This window comes from Mesoplodon densirostris, chromosome 1 (assembly GCF_025265405.1).
Source record: "Mesoplodon densirostris isolate mMesDen1 chromosome 1, mMesDen1 primary haplotype, whole genome shotgun sequence".
NCBI lineage: Eukaryota > Metazoa > Chordata > Mammalia > Artiodactyla > Ziphiidae > Mesoplodon > Mesoplodon densirostris.
The window spans coordinates 115,027,176-115,038,515 of NC_082661.1; the positions used below are offsets into that span (position 1 = coordinate 115,027,176).

At 49.8% G+C, this 11,340-nt stretch overlaps 1 protein-coding gene across 4 annotated transcripts in view; it reads left to right on the top strand.

Moving 5' to 3' along the window:
- Window positions 1-9,229, top strand: part of MTR (5-methyltetrahydrofolate-homocysteine methyltransferase) — a 118,496-nt gene extending 109,267 nt beyond the window's left edge. For 3 of the 4 annotated variants that reach the window (XM_060108280.1, XM_060108290.1, XM_060108299.1), the window contains exons 28-33: window positions 1,750-1,905; window positions 3,392-3,588; window positions 6,245-6,445; window positions 7,143-7,335; window positions 8,558-8,670; window positions 9,124-9,229. In XM_060108280.1, coding sequence (XP_059964263.1) covers window positions 1,750-1,905; window positions 3,392-3,588; window positions 6,245-6,445; window positions 7,143-7,335; window positions 8,558-8,670; window positions 9,124-9,210 — 947 coding nt within the window. In that variant the 3' untranslated portion in view covers window positions 9,211-9,229. The remainder of the gene's footprint in view (window positions 1-1,749; window positions 1,906-3,391; window positions 3,589-6,244; window positions 6,446-7,142; window positions 7,336-8,557; window positions 8,671-9,123) is intronic. The other variant, XM_060108307.1, reaches the window with a different exon arrangement.
- The last annotated feature ends 2,111 nt before the right edge of the window (window positions 9,230-11,340 follow it).

Genomic DNA, 11,340 nt, shown 5'->3' on the forward strand with positions numbered 1-11,340 from the left:
CACTCAGCAGAGTGGATTAAATTGGAAACATAGGTGAGCTGGGTTCTAGATTCAGTCCTGCTGAGTTCAGTGCGGTTTAGTGAGAAGAACGCAGATGGGGAGTTGGGAGGCTTGGGTTCTGATCCCAAGTGACCTTGAGCATATTGCTTCCATGTTTGACAGTTTCGAATATGTAAACAAGGAGTTACTTTATGGAAATGTGAGGATAAAATAAGACATATAAACCTTAGAAAAATATAAATCACTATATAGTCCAAACTATTATTTTCTCTTTTCCTCTCAGTATGAAATTGGAAAAATATCACAAGGGGGAGCCCATTGTAGCCAAGCCAAAAGTCCAAAATACATCTCAGTGGCAATAGTCCCCTGAAGGCCTGCAGCACCAGGTGGCCGTGGTGACACTTTTCAGTTGGCTGTTTAACCCCCATTTAGGGCCCCTAAGGACAACCCAGCCTTAGTGTAGTTGCAAGAAGTCAATAAAGAGAGAAGGAAAGGTTCTTCTCTCTAGGTCTTTGGTGGTAAAACCTCAAACACATCTCCAACTCTGGCCGACAAGCTCACTCAAGACTAACACCCTTGAGTGACCCGGAAGCAGAGCGTTTCCCTGACTTTCCAGGCAGGGGGACACTTCAGTCAGGAGAATAGCTGTAATTTCTTTTTAATTACCAAACAAACCAGCATAATAGAATATTTACAAAGAAAGGACTGTCCTGTATAATAAAAAGATGACCAGGAACACATGGGAAAAAGCTACCATGAACTATGTCAAAAGGTAGAGATTTCCAGGCAAAATTAAGAAGCTGCACATACTTTTCTTTTCCTATACTTTCACCTCTCACTGTTACTGTCTAACGAGGGAAAAACACTCTTGAGACTTCCGTGTTATTCCTGAGCACCTGAGCGTGGTGCTTTAGTTTAAGTTCTCTGATCCTTATTTGCAGATCAGGAAACGGAGGGCATGAGGGCTGGGAAGCGGGCAGCGGAGCGGTCACCTTGGACCCCAGCCTAACCAACTGGGGCTTGGTGGCGCGGGGTGGTACTGGTGCCCCAGGAAGCGCAGTGGCACCGTCTGTCTCTGAAGTCTTCACCAGTTTTTCACTTAGGATCTTTTTTAGATTCACAAGGAGGCGTAAAGAAGACTGTATTGAACATTCGTGTACCTCCACCAGGCACTTAAGGAATAAGCTACTGCCCACTTAAAAAAGACAAAACCATACATGTGGGAATTCCTGTGAGCCCCTCCCTCCCCTGCAGGATCCTGAATTTGATGACTCATTTCCATGCATTTCCTCAGACTTTGATTGTGTGCATATGTTCAGTAGGCAATACATCGATCGATTATTGATTCATGTTTTTAAACTTTATGGAAGTGGCCTGTTACATGTGTCTTTCTCCAGCACTCTTTCTTTTAGTATCGTCTTCATTTGTACAAGTGAGATCAACCCCAGTCTGTCTTGTTTCTTGGGCGGGGGTGTTGGTGGGGAGGGTTGAGGGAAGAGTTTCCAAGGGCAGTGCAGTCAGTCAGCTGCAGGGGTAGAAGAGTTTTTTTTAAGATGTGCTGGCGAATTACTCCTTCTCCACAGTAACTTCAAGTTCCCCTCTTTGTAAAACAACTCCTCCGGGTGACAGGAGGGAGGCAGAGCGTGGGAGCCAACAGAGCGGGAAGGCCTCCCGCAGGCAGCGCCAGGCATGAGCGGCACTGAGCCCCAGGCCGGCGCCAGGATTCACGCCTCTCACTCTGTCCTGTAGTGAAGCCCACGTTCCTTGGGACTCGGGTCTTTGAAGACTATGACCTGCAGAAGCTGGTGGACTACATTGACTGGAAGCCTTTCTTCGACGTCTGGCAGCTCCGGGGCAAATACCCGAACCGAGGCTTTCCCAAGATATTTGATGACAAAGCTGTAGGTTAGTTCAGTAAGTCCTTGCATCCTGCTCTGGTATCCGAGACATGATCTTGGGACTTTAAAGACAAGAATAGGTGGTGAGCAGCGGGGTGGATTACGCAGGATAGAGTTTACTGTTATGACATGATGTAGGGTACTGTTCCACCCGCTCGGCTCTTTGACAGTTTTTAAACTGCTGGGTTGGTCCTTATTTACTGACTACACTTCGCATTTCATTTATCCATTCTTTACTAATGTCTATTGACATCAGTTACAAGCTGGGCACTGGGGATAAACAAATGAAGACGTATCATCGCTGCCATCTGGTACCCGGCTGGTTGGTGCAGCATTGGAGGGTGATTCCCGTACAGCAGGATGAGCTCCTGCTGCGGGACCAAGGCCCGGCTTCTGTGGACACAGGGAAATGAGACAGACCTGAGTGGGACATCAGGAGAGGCTTCCTGGAGGAGGTGGTGTTTGAACTGCTTTTTGAAGATTAGTGGGAGCTGCTGGGCCTGGGACTGGGAACGTGAGGTGGTGATGAAGAAGAGGACACTCCAGGCTGAGGAGACCGAGTGGGAAGGCACAGACACGTGGGCTGATTTGGGGACCGGCAAGGAGGCCATTGTGCCTGCTGGGGAGGGGCTGGGGGTGACAAGCTAGTCGAAAGATAAACTGCTAGCCCTGCGTCTCACTGCCAGCCCTGCCCCCAGAGACATGGGACCGAAACACTAAGTGTTCTGTAACAGCCAGCTCAGAGCGAGGTGGGGGGTGGACTGGTGGATGTGTGGGGTTAGGGCTGAGGGGAGCCTGGGAGAGTGGCCCTTGCCTGCTTCCTGGGGGGGCCCTGGGGTGCGTGTTAGGTGCTGTGACTCAGCAGCTCTCGGGCTAGCTGAGGTGCAGCAGGTGGGCAAAGGGGCTCTCATTCTGATCTGCTCCCGAGTGATCACAGATGAGCAGTTGAGTGGCCGAAGCAGGGCTGGCCAGGCCTGGACGGAAAGCCTAACCCTAACCCCGCTGGCTCCCGCCGTAGCCAGGTGAGGGCCTGACGGGCCCTGGGCTAGGCCATCCAGGAACAGCACTGAAGCCACACTCCACTCCTCAGGCTGTTCTGCACCCCCAGGGGTCACAGCGAGGTCAGGGGAGCTGTCTGTGCACGAGGAACGTGGTGGTGGAAGGGTCTGGCCTGCTTTGTCTCACTCTCTGTCTGACACATTGCTGCGGGGAGCCAAGAGCTGGCTCTCTGCCTTTTGTTGAATGGAAAAAGAAGTGGCTTGAGCTGGTGAAGCAGACTGTGTACGGGAGCTGCACTTAGCAGAACTGCTGAACCCTTAACTCCTGCACCTGGGGTTGCTGATGGCAAACACTGATTTTTAAAGTATTTGAGGGGAAAAGAGAGGGGTGAAGAGAGAAAATGACTGAGGAGAGGTAGTAATCTTAAAAAGAAGCATTCTTTGCTGGTTATTATTGGCATCTCTAAGTGAATTCTTACGATATTTTCCTAACAGGTGAAGAGGCCAAAAAAGTCTATGATGATGCCCAAAATATGCTGCAGGCACTGATTAGTCAGAAGCAGCTCCGCGCCAGGGGCGTGGTTGGGTTCTGGCCAGCGCAGAGCAGCCAGGACGACATCCACCTGTATGCGGAGGGCGCGGCACCCCAGGCCGTGGAGCCCATCGCCACCTTCTACGGACTCAGGCAGCAGGTGCGGAGGCCGTGTGGCCAGCGGACACATTGCCCTACTCTTTGTTTTAAACACTCAAAAAACATAAATAAGAATGGTGTAAGTTGGAACTTTGTGTAAGCATAGCTCTGCCCCACCTCACCCCAAGTGACCAGTCACAGCGGCGAGCCCAAGGCATTTGTGATGGAGAGAAGGGGCCAGTGTGGGTTTAGAAGCTGGGCCTCTCGGGCACCAGCAGGAGGGAGGTGTTTCCTGTCGGCGTTGGATGGATGAGGAGAAACACTGCTGCTGCCTCGGCGAGTCACGCACAGGTGGACATTCACTTGCTCAAGAACATGGGTTTGCATCTGGGCCTGTCATTAGAATAGGCTGGCGGCTCCTTGATCAAGGTGAAGACGGGGGAGCAGGCATTCACTGGGTGTCTACCAGGGGCCAGCTGCTTAGCAGGGCACTTAATGGACCATCTTGTTTCATTTCCACACAACCTGTTGTTGGGCAGTTTATTTGTTTCCGTTTTGCAGAGGTGAAAACGAAAGCTGATGGAGAGTGCGCTGAGCTGTGCAGCTCGGAGGGGAGAGCGCAGCCTGTCCACACCCTGATGGCTGTTCTCTCATGCCACTGGCTTCTCCCAGGTCATAGAACAGGCTCTCCTCCACACGGCTCCCTCTCCTGTGACCCCACCTTTAAACATGCAAATCTGTAAGCATGTCCCTTTAGCTGCTATAAAAAATGAGCTGCCCTGATCAACAATCGGAGCCAGAATTCACCAGTCATTAAGGACGGTAGCAAGTGATTCTCGCATGGTCTTATTACCATTTTCAGTCATTCAGGAGTGATAGTATTGCTTTTAACCATAATCACAATGTAATTCATAATGTCAGATGTTTTAACTATAACAACGTCTGAGGGAATCCTTAAACTTGGGACATTAAACAGTACCATAACAAGTTAAACAGGGGCAGCTACACCATTACTGTGTGCACCCAGGCCCAGTACATCCTCACTCTCTGCACCCAGGCCTGGTGCATCCTCACTCCGTGCACTCAGGCTCAGACACCTCAGAACACAAGAGGATTCTAATGTTAAGTTCTAGCCCCTCCTCACTAGGGAACTGGTGACTTTTCTTTTAAAGAAGTAATTAAGGTCAGAAACCTCCACCCTGGCCTGAATTTCCATCCTTCAAGTCCTGTGTCCTCTGACCTCTTTTTACATCCAACACCATTCATGTCTAGGCAGTCTGTGAGGGACTGTATTAGGGCATTTAATATAATGACTTTTCAGTGTACGTGTATTACCTACCCAGATAGCTATTTCTAAGGATGTGCTTTTTTCCAGTATGCTGGAAAATTCTGGCTGCAGCAACTTACTGCTCTGGGAGTCTTCTGTTCTGAGTGGCTCTGATTGCTGTCTATTTTAAAGAGCTGTGTGGCTCTGTGACCTGTCTCTCCTTGTGGTGCTGGGAAACTTTGTATCTCCTTCTGGCTTTTGTTAGCAAAGAACAGTTGATGGGCAGAGTACAAGTGGAAGGCAGCTCCTCCCTGCATAGCTGGTCCTGGCTCTGTGACATTTCCACGTGCCTTTATCAAATACCTTCTTGTCTGCAGCCCCTTAACTGTTTTCTGCCCAGTGTCGATTAGACTGTACTTGTTTCCAGAGCTGGCAGGCAAATAGCTGTGAGGCTTGTGGGTTGACTGCTCATTAATTGATCCGTCCTAAGCAGTGCTGTATAGTGGTCAAGAGCATTGGTTGTGGATAAGACCCATGGGCCTGCCACTGTCTGACCTTGAACTAGTTCTTCAGGCTCTGGCTGCCTCGGATTTCTTGTATAAAATGGAGCTGGTGGTATCACTTACTTCACAAGGTTGTTGAGAGGATTGGATTAGTTAATTCGTATAAAGCACCAAGACCAGTGCCTGACACACAGTCAGCACTCAGTAAATATTAGTCATTTGTTATTTACCTTCTCAGCAAACATGTGTTGATTGTGAAGTATGTGTAAGACTTTATTTGTCAGCTCAGTAGCAGGGATAAGTCAGTCATCAGCTGAAGATGGAAAGCAGGCGAGGATGGCCACCTGGCCTGAGGAGAGAACCCCAGAAGCAGATTCTGCTCAATTTTTTGATTGGTTTCAGGCCAGCCCAGCAGTGTCCTTAGCCATCCCCTGACCCACCGCCCGTGGTGGACAGCACGTGGCCCTGTGTTGCTGACCTTAGCCGTTTGTTGAACTGCTTCTGTCGATGCAAAGTAGAGGCTTACACACTTAGTGGACCCCTTTTGAACATAACTTTAGGATTTAATGTGGGTCTTGAATTGAAAACACTTTTGGAGGAAAAGAAAACCTTTTTATATGAATATTTAGGGTTCCAGTTCCTGTAGGCATTCAGTAAATGTTTGGTCAGTGTGTGAATGAGCGAGTTAATTGGTTTCTCGACTGTGTATGTCATTTCATGTCATATCTTTCTAAAAATCTCGTTCCATTTATTTATTCAACACATGTTTATTGAACACCCACTACATATCAGGCACTCTTCTAAGTGCTGGGGATGTAACAGTGAACAAAACAGACAGACAGCCCCATTTGAAGCTGTGTTCTTTGGAAGGTGCTCGATTGCTCTTCTCTATGTGTTGGTGCCAATTCCATGCTAATGGCCACTCTGCCCACTCCTTGCATTTCAAGGCCGAGAAGGACTCTGCCAACGCAGACCCCTACCTCTGCCTCTCGGACTTCATCGCCCCTCTGCACTCGGGCGTCCCCGACTACCTGGGTGTGTTTGCCGTCGCCTGCTTTGGGGTGGAGGAGCTGAGCAAGGCCTACGAGGAAGAGTGTGACGACTACAGCAGCATCATGGTCAAGGCGCTGGGGGACCGGTTGGCCGAGGTAGAGCCGCAGTGCCGAGGCCAGAGTGCACGCGCACGTGTGCGTGCGTGTGTGTGTGTGTGTGTGTGTGTGTTTGGCTCTAACAGCACACATACTCTTAAATCCGGTATTTTCGAGTCACTCTCATGCCTCATCTTTGGGCACAGAGTAGCCTTCAGCGACGCTGTAGTTGAAGTGGCCCGTGGAGCCTTGACTTCATTGTCTTGGTTCTGGTGTTACCCTGTGCTTGTGATTTGATGTTTTCCAGAGGAGCCTGCAAAAAGCCAAACAGGTTCTGTTTCAGAGCTTCTCGTTCTGATGGGCTCCCCTGTAGATCCCTCATCTTCCTCTGTCTGGTGGGGCAGCCTAAGCTGTGGGAGCCGCTCCCCTTTTCCCGAGGCTCACAGCAGAGTCACTGGCTGCTGTCATGGTCCCCGCTCCTCCTTCTGGACACCATAAGCTGTAGCCTGAGCGTCAGAGAAAGGTCTGAAGGGCCTCGGATAATTGAATATGATCCTTGAGAGCCCGGGCTGAGGCCAGAACTGAGCCACAGAGCAACTGATGACAGTACAGATGAGTTGAGCTCCCGGCCCATCCCTCTCGCCGGTTGCCCCGCCCGCTGTCCGGTCAGGGAGGTGTGTTTGTGGGCGGGACAGAGGGCAGGAGGGAGGGCGGGAGGAGGGCTCCCGCCTCCGTCTGACTGCATGTTCCGCCCCAGGCCTTCGCTGAGGAGCTGCATGCGCGGGTCCGCAGGGAGCTGTGGGGCTACTGTGGCGGCGAGCAGCTGGCCGTGGCCGACCTGCGGAGGCTGCGCTACGAGGGCATCCGGCCGGCGCCCGGCTACCCCAGCCAGCCCGACCACACCGAGAAGCTGACCATGTGGAGGCTGGCGGACGTGGAGCGGCACACAGGTCAGCGCCGGGCAGGCGCGCATCCTGCCTCATGTTACACACACGGTAGCGAAGGGAAGGCGCGCGGGGGAAGCAGGTGGGAGACACGGAGAGGCTTACAGTGAGATCCCTGATCCCATCCTTCCTCACTTCCAGCAGTGTGTTCTAGTCCTTCACCTCCATATTATTATTATTATTTTAACAGGAGGAAAAGAAACTCATTTCCATTCGTGCACATGGAGGCCCTGTAGAATTATTACTGAGTAGTGGTCTTCCATCACCATTTTCAGGTTTATCAGTTTTCATTATTTTCTTTTCACCTACAATAGATGGGAGCTTAGCTGACTCACACCAGCCCGTACATCCCCTGCCCCATTTTCCTATTACATGTGTGTTACTGTTTTCAGTCTCTCCACTAGTGAGTGACCTTTGTAGCCTTTAATAATGTATTTCACGTCGCTCTCTCCTTCCACCACTTCTAGGAGTGTCTCTGGACCCTCGTCTCACAGAATTCCCACCCCTCCCTTCCGCTCCCTCTCTCTTTATTTCTACACCACTGTGGGCACAGTGCACTGTTTTCAGTGGAGTTCGTTAAAAGCATGCCATCCACGCCGAAGACGTTAAAGGACTGTAGATGGACATGAAGAGCTACGAGGCTTGTTGAATCTGGGCTGTCAGGGATGGCACCGGCTCCAGGAGACGGGGACCTGGGGACCCGTTTCTGCCGGAAGCCAGCTGGGCGATCTTTGGCAAAGCACTGAGCCTTTACGTCGCTCCGTTTCCTTGTCCAGAAGGTGAATGGCATAGACTAGATAGCCTTGGTGTGGGCTCATCCTCAATGGGGCCTGGCTGTCTGTCATTCCCCTAGTGGCCTTGGCCTCACAGGTGCGCTTGGAGGTCCAGGTGGTGTCCCCATCTGCAGGGTTGGAGCCCTTGTCTAGAAGGCCCAGGCGTAGCCTCCATGGCTGATCTTGGAGGGCAGGGATAAGAATGTAGAGAGTCTTTTCCAGGCCTCTCCCCACAGGTTAGAGGAGATCTGCACATCCTGAATTTGTTCATCCCTTCGGCGGGAATTTGCTAGACGAGTCTGCTCACGTCTTTCATGCTGTGTCACGTGTCCACCTGGAAGGCACAAGCTCACTCTCATTCACTTGTAAACAAGAATATACTGGGAGCCTACCACTTGGCAGGCCTGTCTCAGCACTGAATAAGTGAACATTTCTCCCCATGCTGCTCTCCCCAGGCATTAGGTTAACAGAATCGCTGGCCATGGCACCTGCTTCAGCGGTATCCGGCCTTTACTTCTCCAATTTGAGGTCCAGATATTTTGCCGTGGGGAAAGTTGCCAAGGATCAGGTAGGTTAGCTGTTTCATTGTGTGTGGCATCCCTAGATGCCTGTCTTGTTTTGAATGGAACTGTTAAACCTGTTTTATTTTACATGTGAGTGAGCATAAAATGAGAGGGAAAGGATGAAGAAATGTACTCCAGTTTATGTCTTGATTTGATTTCAGCCCACTGCCCCATTTCTCGCCCTGCTGTTTACACAGAGACCAACCCTCCCACACCCCTGCCACACACACACCCCAGCCAGGCTCTCAGCCTGAGGTAGTTACGACATGTTGTTTTTCTGCCCGTAAAATAAGGCACCTCAATGAATAGATAAATATCTGTCTCCATTTAACTCCGTGGATTACTATTAAGGCAAAAGACATAAAATGTACTTAATGTATCTTGGCGAATGCTATGGAAACTTGAGTTCAAAAAGTCTTATCATTTTGGTTTAATAAACTGCTTTTAATCTTTTGCAGATTGAGGATTATGCTTTGAGGAAGAACATGTCTGTGGCCGAGGTTGAGAAATGGCTGGGACCCATTCTGGGATATGTTACAGACTAACTTTTTTTTTTTGTTTTAACGTTGTCTATACTTGTTTCCTCAAGGAAACACACTCAAAAGTGCCTTAATAATAACAGCACAGCAGCCGCGAGCCTATCTGCATCTGGTTGACCTTTGTGCCGCTCCAGGTTGTGGACGTTTGGTGGGGCCTTGTGGAAGAACAGAGTGTTCCTACAGTTCTTGGAAAACAAGCAGCTGTTTTCCAGGGGACTTTGAATGAAGAACAGTGAGCAAGACTCGGGGGGTGTCCCCAGTCCCTCAGGGACCAGGACAAGCCGGAGATGGAGGTCTTTTGCATTTCAAAGCAAGTCAACTTGCTCTTTTCATTTTTACCCCAGACCTAGGAGGCCATTTCTTCCTTTCTTTCTTTTTTTTTTCTTTCTTTCTTTCTTCTTTCTCGGAGAAAAGCCTGAAAGTCAGTTGAGTAGGGGTATGTGACCCTGTGGCAGAGTGATGCTGTGAGCAACGGGGCATTTTAATCTGAGTGGTTAGAGCAGTTACTCTGACCGGGGAGAAGCAACACTCTGCTCTCTCTCCCGAGACCTCCTTTTCTGAAGCCTCCATTAGACGCCTGCAGAAGTCCCTGCGGCCAGAGGCATGCTCTCCCCGCTGGCTTCTCAGAGGTACTCAGGCTGCTGCTGGCCCTGGCAGGTCAGATACAGTCACGTTCTCCAAGCATTTTGTCCTCTCATGATCTCATATTCCCTCACCCTGAGGGGGGGAAAAAGGAGGTGGGCAGAGAGAGTGGCCGCTAAGGGTAGTTAACAGCCTTGGGTGGTTTTCCAGAACTGAGTGGGCTCTCGGCTCAGCTGCGTGTCCGTGCAGCGTGGATAGGTGAGCAGCATCACTCCACTCAATTCTTCCTTTTCTGCGCTGCCCCAGCTCCAGACTCGCACGATATGGGAACAGCATGTGGACTTGTTTGTGGTCATCGCAGGGAGATGGTTAAGAACCAGGGCTTTGAAGTCAGACACAGACACACCCAGATTCGTGTTTCAGGTTTGCTGCGTCCTTGCTGTGCGACTGAAGTATCAGCACGGTTTTCTCATCTGTGAAATGGAGACAGGAGAGACTAGCTCCTCTCTCACAGGCATGAGGTGTGTGGATTAAAGGAGATGATGCACGTAGGCAGGTAACATGGGGTGCGGCACACGGTGAGAGCTTGATAGACGGCAGCTTCTGTAGAGCTCTCTAGGGGGTCCCCGAGCTCAGCACAGGGTAGGTGCTCATGGGAAGAGAATAAGAGATTAATGGAGGTGAAAATATACTGGGGAAATGCATATGGGAACGACCACGTTGAATACACTAGGTACCCTTTCTGGGATTGCAGCCCCATTGAACACAGTGACTGGAGAGAGAAGCTACTGTCTATGTTATAGGCACCATCAGCCCTCACTTTCTGTGAGACAGTGCCCCCTCCCCTCATGATGTAAGCTGGCCTTGCCCCAAAGCAGTTATATCAAATATACACTCAGGTACATTGGAGGTGAAAGGGGGAAAAAAACTTAGCAAACGATAATCCTACATAACTGTAGCATATACATGTTTACCTGCAGAGTAACATGCCTTCTTAGGCATCACTTGCCCTTAAAGTGAAGAGAATTATATGCTTTCTTTAGGTCCATTTAATCTGTGCTAGATTGAGACGGGGACTCATTTTCCCTGAGATGCTCAGGTGGAGGACTTATTTTCTCTTCCATAGCAGGTATGTTATTCTAGGTGTTGGCACATCCTTGTTTAAGAAAGAGTAACCCCCTCCAAATATTTTAATGTATTTTATCCGAATTAGAGTTGCTAAGAGTCTCCCAGTTTCATTAAGTATGTACCATATCTTTTCTCAACTAGTTATGTGATGGAATGGCTTCCTTAAATGTATTGTTGATCTAATCCCATGATGGATGCCTTTTATCTAAGGACAAAAACAATTTGTGCGAGTTCGTGTGCCTATATGTTCATTAAAGAATATAGAATATAGCTTGAAAACCCCTTAGTTTACGTCAGATGACCTCAAAGGCAGGAAGGTGACCATTCTGCAGCTGGGGTCTTTTCTGTGTCTCTGCTGGTACGTCCAGAAGCTCTCCTTGTCATCAACGTCTGTGGCTCTCACATCCACTCACTCACTCTCATCAT